This window comes from Mycteria americana, chromosome 4 (assembly GCF_035582795.1).
Source record: "Mycteria americana isolate JAX WOST 10 ecotype Jacksonville Zoo and Gardens chromosome 4, USCA_MyAme_1.0, whole genome shotgun sequence".
Taxonomy (NCBI): Eukaryota; Metazoa; Chordata; class Aves; order Ciconiiformes; family Ciconiidae; genus Mycteria; species Mycteria americana.
Genome location: NC_134368.1, coordinates 16,862,370 through 16,880,234, shown reverse-complemented (window position 1 = coordinate 16,880,234; position 17,865 = coordinate 16,862,370). Strand labels below are relative to the sequence as shown.

The window sequence follows — 17,865 nt, the reverse complement described above, 5'->3', positions numbered from 1 at the left end:
GGGCACAAGTGACTTTTTCCCAAATAATAGTCATCTTAGTGTTGAAATTTAGTTACTATTTATTGTATACTTGTAAAAAGCTATTACTGTTGATATGCTAGAGTTGTATTACCTGCTGTGATAATATACCTTTGATTTTATTTATATCTAATTTTTCCAGGTTATACAATATCTGTATCATTTTCCTTTTCAGGGAATTTGAATGTTACTCTTCAAGTGTGGGACGTAGGGGGGCAAACAATAGGAGGCAAAATGCTGGATAAATATATTTATGGAGCTCAGGTACAGTATAAATGATAACTGTATCTATAGTAATTACATAAAATTCATTGAAACTTTGTTCTTAAAATGATACATATCTTACAGATTGTTGTTTTGTAGATCTCGAAAATGTTGAACCTCTGCTTAACGTAAACTTAATTGATATTAATACGCAAGTCTGACTTCAGTTTGTAGTTAGTTTTTTGGAGCTGACTTGAAAAGCAAAGCAAGGGTGTGCATTTGTACATCTGAATAACTCTCAAGAGCAGATGCATGTTTCTGTGCTTTGTGTCTTGAGTTAAGAAAAGCAATCATAGTAAATAGTAAAGGCTATTTGGATATCCACATGGTAGATATAGTGGCTGCTTTTAGAACAGATGCCTCCTGGGGGAAAAAAGTAGAAGGAGGAAATTAAGAGCAATCCTACACCATTAAACTCATACATGCAACTGGGGTTATAAGAGGGCAAACAAAAGGAGGCAACCAGGTAGCTAAATACTTTTGCAGAACTCTTATCCAATGAAAACTAATTTTATCTTGAGGTTAACTAAGCAACTTAAAGTGAATGGTAGGATTAAGTAAGAGCTAAATATTATAGCAGTATCTTGAGTTATGAGATGATTTAGGAGGATGTACTATAAGCCACACTTCTTAACATGAGTGATCCTAAAATGTGTTCTGTTCTTTAATTTGGAGTTTGTAATGAGAACAATAGGCATAATGTTTTATTATATAAAGTTATATTTATCTGAAAAGAAAACAAATAGACCTATTTTTCCCCCAATACTTTAAGCAATAGGAATATGGAATCTTAAAACTTTTATTGGACAGAAACTTTGTACGAATAAGTACAGCACAGGAATGGCTAATTAAGGAGATTAGGATTTATTAGTTAGTAGGATAAAGACAAACTCGTCAACATTTTGTCACTTTCAAAAAATGTCTAAATGTTTTAGCTGTTGCATCTGTTTTATAGTATTTTCTTATTTTTCAATAAAAAACATTTTGCTGCCCTGTTAAAGATCTACCAAGCAACAGGAGAAAGTGGCTTCCATGACAGGGAATTTGATTAATCACAAATTGTTGCCATATGCCCAAAGTAAACTCAATGAAGGAAATAAAAGGCTATTAAGTTTTTCTGTATTGAATTTGGTGATAAACTTAGGAGTTTCTTATCAGCAAAAGCAGGTCAAGAAGTTAATACTGGTGCCCCAAAGTAGTGAAAAAGTTGATATCAGTAAGCCTAAAGTTAAAAAAGTTTGATTTTTAGTCTTTCTGAGCACATTAACAAAAAACCCCTGCATCCAATCTCTTCTTCTTTGATCCTCCCTCAGCCCTCATTGTAACTCTAATTTTTTTTTAATGAACTAATGGCTGTTCTCTCTCCTGTTGTTGGCATGTATTGCCAATGTCTGTAATAGGCTTCTTATCATTAAAGCTGACTTGTAACACATTTTTCTGTTAGCTTTGTAATAGCACCTGTTAAAGACACATAAAACTATCTTTATTTTCATCTATTCATGAAACACCATGAATAATTCGGAAAGGCACTGCTTTCAGCTTATTTCTAGGCAGAAGCTTATTTCATGTTGAACATCTGTAGCTTTGTAGAAGAAAAAGAGGAAGGATAAAGTAGAACAAGTAGGAGTACTTAGAAAGAAAAATAATTTTAAGTCTGTATAAAAATTTCCTGCAAATGGACAGCAAAACAGCAAGAGCTAGCATGGAATTAGCAAGGGTAAATTGTGCCCAACCAACTTGATTGCCTTTTGTGGTTAGATGATTGGCTCTGTGGAGAGGAGAGGAGAGCAGTGGATGCCATTTACCTTGACTTCAGCAAGGCCTTTGACATAATCTCCCATAATATTATTACAGACAAAATGTAGAGATACAGACTGGATGGGTGGACCATAAGGTGACTGAAAAACTGAATGGACAGCTGGACTTAAAGGGAGATGGTCCATAGCTCAGTGTCTTACTGGTGCCTGGTTATAAGTCGTATTCCTTACGGGTTGGTACTGGGGTCATGTCTTTTATTAATTCTTTGAACAATGGAACAAAACATTGTAAATTTGCAAATGACACCAAACTGGGGAGGAATGGTCAATATGCTGGAGGGTAGGGCTGCTATTGAGAGGGATCGTGACCAACTGAAGGAATGGACCAACAGAAACCTTGTGAGGTTCACTGAAGACAAATGCAGGGTCCTGCACCTGGGTCAGAATAACCTTATTCAGCCTGGGAATCAGCTGTCAAGGAATCAACTGGAGAGCTTCCAGCAAAGGGCCATGAAGCTGATTAGTGGACGGGAGCATCTCTCCTTTGAGGAAAGGCTGAGAAAGCTGGGACTGTTAGCCTGGAGAAGAGAAGGCTCAGGGGATCTTACCAATGTATATAAATACCTGAAGGGAAGGTGCAAAGAAGATAGAGCCAGGCTCTTTTCAGTGGTGCCCAGTAACAGGACAAGAGGCAATGTGCACAAACTGAAACACAGGAGGTTCCCTCTGAACATCAGGAAACACTTTTTCACTGTGAGGGTGACCCAGCACTGGTGCAGGTTGCCCAGAGAGGTTGTGGAGTCTCCATCCTCAGAGATACTCAAAAGCCATCTGAACGTGGTCCTGGGCAGCTGGCTTTAGGTGACACTGCTTGAACAGGGGTGTTGGACCAAACGACCTCTAGACAGAACCTCTGTCATTCTGTGAAATGGCTTTGGAGAAAAGAAGGTGGGGGTCCTACTGGAAGAAAACCCAACAGTTGAATGGGAGTCAGCAATGCACCCTTGCAACAGTAAAAGCTAACTGAATACTGGGCTGCATTAGTAAGAATGAAGTAGGCAAATCAAGGAAAGTTATTATCATCCTCTCTGACATTTTTGAGGCTACATTTGGCATACTGTGTTCAGTTTTGGGTTCCCAAGTACAAGAAAGCCTTTAAAATATTGAAGCAATTCTAGCAAAGGTTGCTACAAAAGAAGTATGTGTACTTATAGTGTGTTGCACTTGGTCAGCGTGTGTGGTGCAACTGGGATTTTAAACATCTTGTTTGTAAAGTACACAAGCTGTACACTTACACAGAGTAGATGATTTGGATCTATTGCAGAAATTGTGTTCATCTGCATGTATTCTCCAAATCTGAATAATTCAGATTTAAAGTACATGTGTAGAATAGCTTGCAGCATGCCTACGGTATGCACCATGCTTTTATCCAGTGTTTGCAGATGCCCATAGCCTTGTATGGACTTCATCTGGTTGATCATCATGAGATTCAGGAATCACAAGTGGCTGAATTCTTGTTTTCTGCTCAGAAATCCAAATGTATGGTAGACCTACTTATAAAATACTAAGACCAGGTGGAGATGGAAGTTTTGAGAATCTGCAGCAACTGAAAAGGTTATCGTAATAGCAAGTCTACAGTTCACTTGTTCTTAGTTGAAATTTGATCAGGATACCAGGGGAAGTAAGTGGAGCATCCATCTATACGTTGCTGCAAACCTTGCTACTGGAAGTTTCCTTCTCTTTGAATGAGAGCTGGATAAATTCTCTAGGACAGATCTTTTGGTTAAGTTACTGTTAAGGTGCCATTTTTTGACTGAGGTCCCTGATTTCTTGTGCCATGTTTTAAAATAAGAGTGCCAGATTTGAGGGTGAGAACATACTTAATTTGCGTGCGTGTTTGCAGTTGGAGAAACTGCAATTCATTTGCTGTCTTGAAGTAGTTGCTTCCTGCCCCGCCCCCCCCCCCCCCCCCCTTTTTTTTTTTTTTTTTTCTGTGGTGTTGCTCATCCAGAACTACATAGTTGCTGCATCCTGTCTTGGTAGCTGAATTTCACTGATGGGTCAGAAAAACTCTGTAAGCTGAGGGGGGAAGAGCTCTTTGATCTTTATAAATGAAAGGTGCTAATAAACAGCTTTCTGCTAGTGTTGATTAAAACTGACATATTTATCTCAGAATTGAGAGAGGCTAAGAGTAATTGTATAGTCAGTTACCTCAGCTGAGCTGATAGACAGTAGCTCATTCAATTATGGCAACTCAATCTCATGTATTTGAGTGACCATATCCTCAATATCAGCAAAGACAACAGTGGTTAAGTATATGTAGATTGTAAACTGTTTTCACCTGTAAAAATAACATTTCTGCAGATGTGCAAGATATCATAATGAAGTTACTCTTTGCTAAAATGAATATTCTGTGACTAGAAAAAATATTTTAGAATTTTGATCTGACATGTCATGAATATTAATGAAAATTTGAAAGTTAATTTAGTTCCTTCATACTAACCACAGTCATAGGATGAGGGCAGCTGAGGATAAACCTGAAGAAGAAAACATATGGTTTTAATTAGTGCTTTCTGTAGCTTTCTTTTATTGTGACAAATCTTGACATAAACTTGACACCTTTTAAATGTTGATTGTCTAGTGTGAATATATTGCCTGGTTACAACACTTCCATAGTAGCAGTTCTGCTGTATAATAGCACTGCTGCTGTTTGCGTGGTAGAGATTTCAGAACCACTCCCATCTCTTACCTGTAATTGCTGTCCCTACCCACATATCTAGTTTAAAGTATCTTAAAGAGCTGGCATATGCTACCTTATAAATTGGCTTGTTAATAGAATAAGAGTACTGCAGACTCTACCTTCTCCAAAGACCAGCTAATAATTTCTGCAATATTCCCAGTTTCCAGTGACCTATTTTTGAAAATACTCTATAATTCCAAACCAAAAAGCCCTCATATATGCACTAATGTAGGCAAAATGTCTCTCTTACTAGAGTGCGATTATGCAAACAGGGACTATTTGCTGCGTTGCTGGAGACTAGAGAATTAACGTGCTGTTCTCGGCATGTTGTCCTCCATATGTTTCAAAACTTTTTCATGCCAGTGAAATGCGCTACTTCTGTGTAAAAAGGCGTGTTAATTTTCCACCTTAATTTCTCATGCACAATAGGGAAATAACAGCTTTTATACTATCTATGCATTCTGTACTCCATATACTATAAGTTTGTGGAAGATATGGTATATTTTTGTGAAAGCAATGATGGGGTTTCTATGTTAAATTAAAAAGGTGAAATAAATTTTAGCTATAGAGTTATGACTGGTCCTTCATTAATTAACTGTATCATACTAAGTTCCTTATAGAGTGCTGTTGTGGCAAAAGTCTAAGCAAGAAGTATTCTTTATGACCTGGATGCCGTGCTGCCTTTTTTTTGCATCTCTAAGATGTCATACCTGCCATCTTTGTTTCTTAAGTATAGCAAATATTGACCAGATTCAAAAAAAGAATGGTTAAGAAAAGAATATGCCTTAGAGGCAATGTTTTAGATTATGGAGAAAGGGACCAAAAGGAAGTTAGGTGAGCTCTAGTTGCAAACTTTGTTCAATGATTTCTTTCACAGTAAATCCACTGTGACTACTCTTTCTTCCAAAGGTGTAGGTAGGCTGCAGTTGGCTAGAGGACATGTAGCAGCGTAGCATTTTGATGAAGAATTAGTTAGAAAAAGAGTTGGCCAACCTTAGATGCTCAGATTCTATTAGCTTTATCTTGCATCTAACTCTGATTAAACTCTTCAGTGCTGAAGATGGTTTATAGTCTGCTCTGCTTTTCTGCAAGCTGGTGAGAGAACTTGATGACCAGTGAAAGAAGCGTGCCATCTGTGCTTTTTTAATTAACAACTTTTAGCCTTATGTCTTTTTTTTTTTTTAACCTTCACAATACCTGTCCTTCAGCTTGAGTTTCTTCTTTTCCACTGAGCATTTAATAACATCAGTATGTCCTTTGTAGAGCAAGGCTTATATTATGAAAGACAAATATAAACATGCATAGGCATTTGGGTAGTTATAAAAGAGTCAGGAGAAGTTAACTGAGACTCAAGATATTAAGGAATAAATTGTACAAAAGTTGGAAGAGGGAAGTGGATGTTTAATATTAGATCTGATTAGTAAAGTAAAGGAGGAAAGATAGCAAGGGAAAAGATGGGTGTCATAATTCTTAATTTCCTTGAAGGAACTGGTGAAACCTGTTCCTCAGAAATTAATAGCAGCTATATAAATATAAGGAACAAGAACTCATTTTGCTAAGGAGTTGGTGGCATTGAAGGAAAAGAGAAAAATTTGTGTTGCTGTCACAGGGAAACAGGAATTGAAGGGATCTCAGTAGGAACTATTGCCCACCTCTGAAGCTATGTATAATGTCTATTTCATTTTTATGAAAGTTCAGGGTTGAAGGGATCTCAGGAGGTCTCTAGTCAAACATCCTGCTCAAAGTAGGGTCAGTTGTGAGATGGGACTAGGTTGCTCAAGGCTTTATCCAGTTCCTTCTTGTAAACCTCTAAGGACTGAGACTGAGCAACCTCTTTGGGCAACCTATTCCACTACTTGAATTTCCTCATGGTGAAAAAGCTTTTCCTTATATCTAGTTTGAATTTCTCTTATTTCAGCTTAAGCCCATTGTGTTTCATCCTCCGGCCATGCACTCCTGTGAAGAGCCTGGCTCCATCTCCTTCATAGCTGCCTCATGGATATGAGAAGTCTGTTTTTAGGTCCTCCTAGGGCTGCCTCCTCTCCATACTGAAGAATTCTGGTTCCCTCAGGTTTTCCTTATAGGACAAGTGCTCCAGCCTCTGATCATCTTGGTGGCCCTCTGCTGAACTTACTCCAGTTTATTGATGTCTTAAGGGGCCTAAGACTGGATGTATTATTTTAGAGATGATCTAACAAGTGCTGAGTAGAAGGGAATAGATCCCTTGACCTAGTGCCTGTGCTTCTGCTAATGCAGTGCAGGATCACGTTGCCCATCCTTGCTGCCAGGGAATGTTGCTGGCTCATATTTGGCTTGCTGTCTACCAAGACCTGCAGGTCATTTTAAGTTGCTTCCCATCCAGTTAGTTGCCCCAGCTTGTATTTATTCCTCCCTAGCTGCAGGGCTTTGCATTTGTCCTTGTTGAATATTGAAAGGTTCCTGTTCTCTCATTCCTTGAGATTGTCTATGTACCTCTGAAGGGTAGCTCTGCCCTCAGACATATTGGCTGGTCCTCCCAATTTGGTGTCATCTGCAAACTATGTATAAGAGCATGTAAAAAGAGAACTCCTATTATCTTCTCTCGAAACTTTTACCAGCATCATCATGCCTGCCATCAATCTTGTGTTTGTTGAAACAGTCCAGTTTTTTCAATTTGCTGATGTCAGTCGTAGTTTCTAAACCTCTGATAATGTTACTGGTCTCTTCTAGTCTGTCCTTTTCTTGACATTCAGTGTCCAAAGCTGGCTACATTATTTCACCTGGAATGTTTCATGCCAATGTGATATTTGCCTTTTTGCTACAAAATAAGCTGGACGTATTCAACTGTGATCTACTATAACTCCTTGATCCTATTGTATAGAACTTGCTACAAAGCCAGATGTTTCCTATTGTACAGTTGATTATTGCTTCCTTTGAACTTGTCGTGGTACTTATTGAATTGCATCCTATTATTTTTAGATTGTTTCTCATCATATAATCTAAAGTCTCCTCAAATAATCTTGCAGTCTCTACCAGTTTCTTGTCATCTGTGAAATTAATTTAATAAGCATGCACTCTATTTTATGATCTAAGACACTCCTCATGGAACTATCGAGTGAACCTGGGCCCAGACAAATGCCTGAAAAACTTGACTTGAAAAAATCTTTTCTATTGACAGTGGGTCATTGTAGCAGCTAATTTCGTATTGGTTTTTTAGAATATTTGTGAAAATTTCATGTGAGAAACAGTGTGCAGTTGTAGAGATTTTTTTTTTCCCAGATGTGAACGCCATGAGAACAAGTGCAACAGAAGCGAATTCTTACTTTATTCCTCATTTACAAGATACTTTCTTTATTAGGGTGTAGTGGAAAGCAGGGGCAGAAGACTCAATAATTGAGAGTGATTTGGGAGAGCTGATCTTAGAATTGTGGAGGAGAGAAGGTGGACATTTGGGCTGTTAATACACTGTGCTTTATAATATTGGATATTAGCACTGAGGAATCTTCAGTAATGTCTGTTTTGAGTATTTGTTAGTTGTAGCCTAGCCCAAAACCTCTGAAATCATGGGAATCCCTTCTTTTTGACTTCTGACCACATTTTTAGTTTCTCCTTTGAAAGTTCAAAGTTTGCCAGTACTTCTTGCTTGTCTTCTACAACAGTGAAGGAAGGGATCTGACCTTTCTTCCCAAAGGAGAGGAGAGATGCAACAGTCAGGCAACGTGCAGAAATGTACAATTGAACTGCTTTTGGTTTTCATTTTTTTTCAAAAAGGGAACAGTGCAACTACAAATAATATTAGCTAAAATACAAGTCCTTCTCCAGTGCAATTTTTATCTTACTATTAGTGTGAAGTGCTTTTTGGATTTTTCATAAAGCATATGCATTTCAGAATATTTCTAATATAACTAATTGTGCTCTTTATTGAATTGCCATTTTTTTTCTGCACTTGTAGTTCAGTTAGCGTCTGAATTTGGAACACATGGAATACAGGAGAAATACTGTAATAAAATGTGTTTATTACAGAAGCTTATAATTCCTTTGATTATTCCTCAAAAGAGACAATGCCATTATTTGTTAATGCTCTATTTTATGATAGTAATAATTTAGACTGTTGCAAATTTTACCATGTTCAAATATTTTTATAACCTGTAACATTTTAAATGTATCTTTTTATTTAGGGTATTCTCTTGGTTTATGATATTACCAATGGCCAGAGCTTTGAAAATTTAGAAGATTGGTACAATGTGGTAAAAAAAGTGAATGAAGAATCAGAAACACAGCCACTTGTGGCCTTGGTTGGAAATAAAAGTAAGTTATTAATACTTAAATATTAATTGAAATACTCTGGATGTTGTTCTCTATTGAAGAAATGGCACAGGGCATGTATCTTTAGTAACATGAAACTAAATACTGTCTTGTGTGTTGTTGCTGTATACAGATGACGTATTTGGGTGTATGTCAGGATTCTGGTCCTGGGCAATTAGATTGAGGGACTTGCTGCATCGTGCTTTGCCTAGCCTGCAGCCTCTCTGCCTGTGTTTTCTTTACTTGGAGAGCAGCACACAGGACTAGAGAGATCTCTCTCACCCATATTTGAATTTGATAGGGCTTCAAGATATAGCCATGGCATGCATCTAGAATGGAGAACTGGGAATTTCTGGATCTAATAACAGGTATATTTCATGGTTCTGTTTGTCAAGAGACTGCTAAATTAAGTACTGGTATATATTATTTAAAATAACTACACTACGCACTAGGCATAATATGTATGAGTTCCTTATTAGGCTTTTTTTGCATGCTGTCTGTAGCTTTGCACATGCGGTTACTTATTTCCTGTTGTTCTGGGATTTTGTAACCTGTCCTCTTTTTGATCATGTAAGTATGATATAATGGTTTTCTTCTGACCACCAAAATATGCCACTTTAAATAACCATCACCTAGTTAGTTTCCTAATTAGTTGGATTCCAAATTCCCCCATTTCCAGCTAAGAAATCTTACAGAAACATCCTTATCGGCATATCTGAGGTCTTGATCCTGGCTCTCTTACCCTTTTTCTGTTGAAGATGATAAAAGCAACATAAAGCAATTTTAGAAACAAAGTGTTGAAACAGATACAGAATTTTTTAACGATGTAAATACATTTTTTTTGAAGAACAAAACCCAGATTTTATTTTTTTGACCTTCCAAGTAATTTGTGTCTATCTCACAATGTCCATATCATGAACAAACCTGAAAAAAGACCTCATCCAGCAAGTTAGTATTGTTTAAAAGCATTTGAAAACAATGTAGAGACAACACTTTCATTCAGAACCATTAACTGTAGTGTTGCTACTGTGATGCTGTAACATTTTATGTTATTAATTATGAAAGACTACTTATTTTCTGGGAAGAAAACAGAGAAGCTCTTAGAGTTACAATATATAAATAGCACTTCTGAAAGTATAACATAGACACTGTTGTACTCTAGCAGACCAGAGCCAATAATACAGATTCTGTTGAAATTAAAATGAAAAATATTTTTCACTGATTTATATTTTGTCCCAAAATTGGACTTCCTAGCTGGAGTTCTGCAAATCTTATGAAGTATTTACAGTAAGATGCACTGTAACATAGGATAAATAATGTTCTTTTGCTGGCATGACATCATAGAGGTAGAAAATCAGACTGGTTTCCATTTGAAGGAGTTTTATTTCTGTTATATACCTTAAGTATATATATTTTTCTCATATATGTGCCTGCAATTCTTTAAAATGCAAGTATTTCCTTGGGAGCATCTGCAAATAGAATATGGTTTTGTAGGTGAGTTTCCAGATAAAGGCTGACACTAACTAGTGAAAGGGCTTTCATTTTATGAAAATAGCAGCTGAAGGAACAGTGTGCTTCCTACCTTGTTTTCCTTCAGAAGCTGTGTATAAAGAAAAAAAGCAGGTGATCCTAAGGATGTTTGTTGTTGTTGCACATGTCGAGCATGCAGGGGATGCTGCTTACGGAAGTAATTTTTTTGCTTTATTTTTATTTCAGCATTATAAAAATTAAGCTCTTAGAAGTGTATTGCTTTTCTGAATTCTATAATAGGAGAAGAATATCTAGGAGGGCTTCCACCCCAATACTTTAATGGCCTGTGAGAGGTAACTGTAGTCAGGCTCCTATTGTTACATAAATAGAAAACAAGGTAAGTGTTTATATAGAAGCATGGTGTTGACTCTTGCATATTATGAAAGGATAAAGCTACCAGTACTAACAAGTTCTTCAGGTGGAATCACTGTGTTCAGAATAGCTCAAGTTCTTCACTCAGTAAGTGATAAGACGCTTGTATACGATGTAAGAGCAATAATAGGTTTAAAGCCAAGAAAAGCCATTTGATGGATTGATGAACTTATTTGACCTCATGCATCATACAGGAGAAATACTTTCAGTCAGTAGTTTCTGTCTCAGGATTGTACTTCTTTTTTGAGCTATACGTGTCTTTCAGGAAAATATCCAGGTATGCTCACTTAAAGACTAGAAACATCTATATCCACCGTCAAGTTATTCTAGCACTTAACTTTTTTTCTGATAAAAGTTTTAAAAAATTGCCAAGAGTGCAGTTATTTTCTTTCATAGCAACTGGAAAGAATTGGGCCAGTATTTAGATACCTAGACAAGAATTTGGAAGCCCAGCTGAAACCATCCATTTTGAAACCTTGGTTTAAATTTAGTCCTGCTCTTTTAAGGATACTTAGCTTGGGCTTAGGCTCTCATTTGACCATTTTCACTTAGTAATACTGTCTGAAATAAATGCATGTTTTTCCGTTTTGGAGTAAATACACCTGGGATCTCTACTGTAGTGCTTCAGAAATAGGAATAAAGCCACCGTTTAAAAAAAAAAGCTTGGAAGAAAACAATGAAAAATATTTTTCTTCACAGTGAAATATAGAAAACTGTACTCATGAATTCTATTAGATGAAAATAATATCCTTGGGTAATCTTGTCATTGAAAGCAAATTACTTCAGATATAGCAGTATATGGTGAATAATTGTGTACTAGCTGTTAAATTGTCTATAAAACTGCATGATTTATTAATGTTTTGTTGTATCAATTTGTAATAATTCTGTTAAATGTGTTAAGTTTGCAGGAATTTCTTCAGTATTCCACCAGTTGTAATTTCTACATACAAAGTTCCAATCAGTCTCTAGTCTCTCATCCATCAGAAATTAATTTGAAAATAATAGAGTAGTATGAATTGAGATCTCCTAAATTCTGGACCTCCCCCCCACCCCTTTTTGTGAAGGACTGTCATTGCAGACTAATTTATTAAAAATAATTGGGAGAACAAGAGCTTCAGAGATGCAGTCCTCCTTTGTGAAAGTGGTGATTTATTTAAGGTGACTGTCTTCCTCCTAGGTGCTTAGTTTTATTTTTCATTCTTTCTTCCTTCCCATACATCTCTTTTCCATAGCCTGACCTACACATTTGGTCAGAGAGAGTAGAAAACTGATATGAGTCAAGGTCTTGCCCAAACCTGCTTCCTGCACTTACATCCGATTATCAGTTAATTCTCTGTCTTTCCACAGATTTTTGTCTGTGTGGTAAATAACAAAAAGAATTGTAAAATTTAATGTAGAGTTTTTCTTATTAATTGTAAGTCATGAGATCTTAATAATCCTAAAATTCACAGTTGGCATTGAATCTTAAGTTTGACTTTCCTTGTAACTTTGCGGTATTTTAATCTTATATAATACAAGGTATATTTGACGTGTGCTTATTTCTGTGTTGCTAATGCCACTTCATTTGCACCAGAAATAAGGGAGTAACCCTTATTGTTAAGATTAACAAATGCTTTTGAGTTTCAATGCAGTAACTTAAAACTTTTGTAGACATGTTGCTGTCAAATACTTTGACTTATATTGTATAGTATAAATCGAACTATAGTTATCAAGTGAATGAATTGTGTTTTGTGCACTTAGGATCTTTGCTTAAATTTAGTATTGACAAAATTCAGTAATCGCAATGGACCTCCTAGTTGTTAGTGTGAATTAGAGAGGGTTTACTGTGTTTTGTATGACTGATGTGTCTCTCTCCTTTCTACCTTGACTACTTTATGTATTTTCCTCTGCACTAATCTATAAACAGACTCCTCAAGTGTCGTACCAACATTTTCAGTGGATATATTGTAAACAAAAATTAACCCAGGTTGCATGGGAGCTACACTCATTTTGATTTATAGCTACCAAGATGGTCTTAGGGCGGTGGTTATCTGTAGCTTATATAGGGGGTAGGAATTATCAGGTACCGGTGTATAGTGGATGGATGAATGATTTCTATTCTTAGAGATATTAACCAGATCCACTCCTCAATAAAGACTAATAACTCAGATTTTTAAACAGTCTTCATGACAGATGAGGGCACAGAGGAGAATGCATCAACACTAATTAAGAATGTTGACCGTTTGTTCGTCTTAGCCATGATTAATTGATCTTGGAGTGCTATCTCTGAACAGGAAGTGGTATGCTGTTACATTGCGAAGTTTAAAGGTTACATTTTAGTGTACCCTTTAACTTGCATTTACATACAACATAAAATGTTTTTACCTATCTTATCTGAGCACAGAAAGAAACATTTTTCAGCCCAGATACAAATGAATGTTTGGTGTACTGTGTACTAATGCAAATCTGGCTGGTAACAGGACATACCCAGTCTGCTTTTGGACTCTGTTATGGCCTTATACACTTAGTCTCCCCAGTTGTACTCAGAAAATTTCTTCATTGATACTCATTTTGAGATTCTGGCTTATTAAAATTCAGAACTATGCATTCATTCTCTTGTCCTTCCCAACCTCCCCCAGCTGTTTCTGTTCTTGCTTTCTGTGGACTTGCACTTGTTAGGTCCTTCGCTTGTAATTAAGACAAGTGTTGAGCAGCAAATGCAAAGACCCCTGTTCTTTTGAGTCTTATGCCTGATTAAACTAAAGTTCCTGTATGCCTGACAGCAGGTCCAGTCACCTGAGCCTCACACATGCTCCTGGGATTGGAGGGTAAACTACTTACATGTAGAGACTCCCTTAAAAAGAAAACCTTGTCCTGTGCTACGGTCAGTTTACCAACTCATTTGAATAAATGTAGAATGCTACCCTGTTTTAAAATATGTATAGAATGTTTGTCTCAACAAACTTGTAAGATTAATAGAAAACTGCAGTCTTATGGATTTGTTTGTTTCAATGGTTGGGTAACTTTCTTGTTAAAAAGAATTAAAAAACCCCCTTAAATTAATGAAAGGGAAAATCACAGGTGAAAATGATCTTTTATTCACCATAATAATATATTTCCAACCCAGTGTCTGAATGTGCGCTGTATTACTTTAGGGATGGGAGCAATCTAGAAACATACACATTTTTGAGTGATAAAATTACCTTGCTTGTCTGAGAAAGCATCTGTCTTGCGATATTTTGATCCTAAATCATGCTTGGCATAATATTAATGGTGCTGGCTACCATCACTGCCAAAGTGATCTATTTAATTATGTCTGTTAAATTGCTATGTGGGCAAGTCTACTAAACTGTGATATACACCACACAGATACATAAATGGAGCATGAGCCTCAAGTGTGGTTCTTTAGAAAGTAGCTGAGCTCACAGAAAATTATATAGAACAAAAGAAGGAAGGTTTATTACTGTTGTGTAGCATTTGCTTAGACATATTCCATTGGCTGAGAATGGAAAACACCTGGCAGGATAGATAACAAGGATCTGGGCATATGTACTCTGTTCTGGCCCCAATCTCCGTGTAATCTGCTGTGATAAATGTATCTGTTGCATCTGGTTGCAAATCATCTCATGTTTTACTTGGACCCTTCTTTCAGAATCCTTCATAAAATGATCTCTTGGATGGGAAATCACAGTGGACACAGCAGCTGCTAAATCACTTGGTTAAAACCAGATTTTTAGACTTCTGGACTTTCTTCCAGTGCTGCAACCATTACTGGAGCATGTATACAGGATATGTTTTGATGGTGGCTCTCAAAAGCCAAGTGGCCTGTGCCAGAGTGCTAACAAAAAAAATAGAGTAGAAAGGGGAAGTCTTTTCTGTCATGCTGCTCAAAAGATAATTAATGATTGTTATAATAATTTTCTGCCCTGCCTGTCTTAAGGCCAGTTTCTGATGTTCAACACGGATAGGATTAGCTAGTAGTGAGCTTGCTTTTTGATTTGTGTTCTGCTGCAGTAAGGGATTCAGTACAGGGATGAAGCTGAATAATATATACATCTTGCACACAGAAGATATATTACTGTTATACCACTTGCCTGAGTTTGAGATCTGTACAGCTAGACAGAGCCCTGATATAAACTGGTATAGTTCTATGAAAATCAATGAATTTGCATTCATTTGAACCAGGACAGATAGATATTGTACAAACTGTTTGCTGAAATTAATGTTTTCTCATTCGGATCATATGGTGCTTTAATAAGAAAGTGAGGATAGTCATGAACTAGTCCAACTGATAGACTGTTCTTATGTTATGCTTTTTTATTTTAGTGAGTATGGATAACCTGGTTTCTTCTTCCTGCACTTAAAGTCTTGAGACTGCACTTCAGTTTTTTATTTGCGCACGTAAGTTTTGCCTGCTAAGACCAACCAAGAACTAAGACCAAGTTCATGGACCTGGTAGAATATTGTTAGTGTAGTTGGAACTCAAACGCCAGTGTGACAGAAGCGCCAGTAAATAATATATTCTCATTCACTAACAGTTATGCTTAAATTCAGGAGAATCTTTAAAGATGTCATTGAAAAATGGAAATAGAAGTAAACCGTTTAAATACAAAGGTTAGAACAATATATGTATCCTATTTTTATAATAATACACAAATGAAATGCTGAGAGATCTCTTACTGTTTCCATGGATTTTGTCTGTAGTTTATTTAGCAATGTAGACATACGTCTAATAAAAAAGATGCTGCATAAACCATAGTCCAGGCTGAATGTGCTTCTGTTTTTGGTTTAGGTAGAAATGTTTTTTCTGGCTGCGTCCTTCATACTTAGGTCTTCTTACAACAAATGGAAAGCCCTTAATTGTACCTAAGGGAATAGTTAATCTACGGTGGACATATGGTGGACAAAAGCTGAGTCTAGTAAATGAAAAAAATTATAAACAGAAAATGTGTGAATGTCTGCACAGTCTGAGAGTCATGGGAGATATCGTACTATTGGATTGTAGCTTATTTTAAGTCAATATGCTATTCTTTTCTATTAGTATATTAATGGAAGTCAGTGCAGCATAAAATACGTAGTTTTAAAAACCAATCAATTTCATGTCTATTTTATTGGATTGAAAAAAATACTTGTTTTTAAGACAGGACAGAATTTCTTTTCTTTGCAAGTTGTCCTGCTCCCACCTTTGCCATATGACATAAATGCAATTTGATTTCATTAGTGGAGTGAAGCTCTCTGAAATTTTAAAAAGTTATAACATTTGATTGGGGGCAGTTAATCAGTGTTAACCCTGAGCAGCTCTTGGGCTTTATGGATTCAAGCATTATATGTGGTTGCACTGCTCCAGCAAAAGGTTAAGTATTAATGGAAAATGTTCACAGCTCTTTTACTCAAAGAAAACATGTTACTTGTAAGTTTTCTTTTGATTTTACTTTTACAGTTACATTGAATGTCTTCATTCATTTAGCCATCCATAAAGCAAATATTGTTGCACATGCAGTGGATAATAAGTCTTTTTAGGACTACTTGTGTGGTATGTCACAGATCATTAACTGCAAGTAACCACCTGACTTGAGGGAAGTCTGGAAGCATCATTACAGTGAAATAAGCTTTTATTTCTGTATCACTGCAGCACATTGATTTGTAGGAATGTCTCCATTAGCTACTGTGGAAATATATTCTCATATTATTATTGAAGGAAGTTGATGAGAGAGGATAACCAAATTTCAAGTGTGAATAGGGCATTAGTATCAGGATTTTGGACAAAGTGGGAAAAAGACAAGTGCTATTGTAGCATTATTTTCTATTTAAAAGCTAGATAAGTCAGTAAACTAATCTTTTTGTAACGCTTCACAGTTTTAGAGTCAGACTAATAAAATATAGCAACAGTACAGTATTTATGTGTACACTGCAACTTCAACTGAAATGCATATGGTAATTGAATATGTTTACTACTCTGTACAGGCAGAAAGTGTGGAAGAGAAGGTTCTTCCTAATCAGCAGGGAAAACTTAAACTTTTTCTGTTTATTTCAATGAATATAAAAATTCAAGATGTTTATTGGAAGTAACCAGTAATTAGTTCAATTTAGAGCATGAAGGATAGCCTATGTTAATATAGGGAATAATCATAATAGATAACCTCCATTAATATGATTAATAGGAGTTTGTAGTATGAAAAATGCCATTCTGAAACATTGTCCTGAAAATATTTTAGAAAATTTGAAGTTCTTACAGTTAAGATAATACTGTAGGATTATCTTGCTATGTTGCTGTTTTTCAAAATAATTTGCATTCAGAACCTTTAGGAGCAAAATACAATAGAAGACTGATAAATGAGTGTTCAAATCAGCCTCTCTTAGTCGTATGGTATGAAGTTGAGAATTAAGAATGAAAAAGGAAAATTATGGGGAATGCGTTATATGTATATTTTAAAATTGTGTAATTGTCAGGACATTATCATGTTTATTGGGGATTTGCAAGAGAAGTGGAAATTAATGGTACTATTTCCAGTTTAGTCCACAATTATAGCTCCATACACTTGATATAATGAGACATTCTGAGTTTGATGCCCATTTCAGTATAGGAGCTTGTATACTCTGCTAAATGTGTGACTTTTTTGATAAATCTTTAAGCATATTAATGCCTTCATGACGTTAGCATCTCTGGTTATGAATTCTTCATTGTTCCAGTATTTGAGATGGTTCGTCCTGATGAGGTTCTGAATGAGCTGCAATTCCTTTCTGCTATCTACTTTGGTTTGTTTATAGGTCAGGTTTTTTGAGGAAAAAGGGGTATTTGAAAAAAGGTATTTCATCGTTTGTCTCTGTAATATGAGACCGTGAAGGTGTTACTATGGGAGTAACTACTAAACCAGTATCAAACTTTGTTTGATCTTAATAGTTCACTGAGATAAGCCAGAT

At 36.2% G+C, this 17,865-nt stretch overlaps 1 protein-coding gene across 3 annotated transcripts in view; it reads left to right on the top strand.

The window, feature by feature from the left end:
• Nucleotides 1-17,865, top strand: part of RAB28 (RAB28, member RAS oncogene family) — a 67,518-nt gene that overhangs the window by 13,096 nt on the left and 36,557 nt on the right. For all 3 annotated transcript variants that reach the window (XR_012775475.1, XM_075499765.1, XM_075499766.1), the window contains exons 3-4: nt 194-282; nt 8,937-9,066. Coding sequence is in view for 2 of the 3 variants with exons in the window: in XM_075499765.1 (XP_075355880.1) it covers nt 194-282; nt 8,937-9,066 (219 nt within the window). In the remaining variant the exon portion in view is untranslated. The remainder of the gene's footprint in view (nt 1-193; nt 283-8,936; nt 9,067-17,865) is intronic.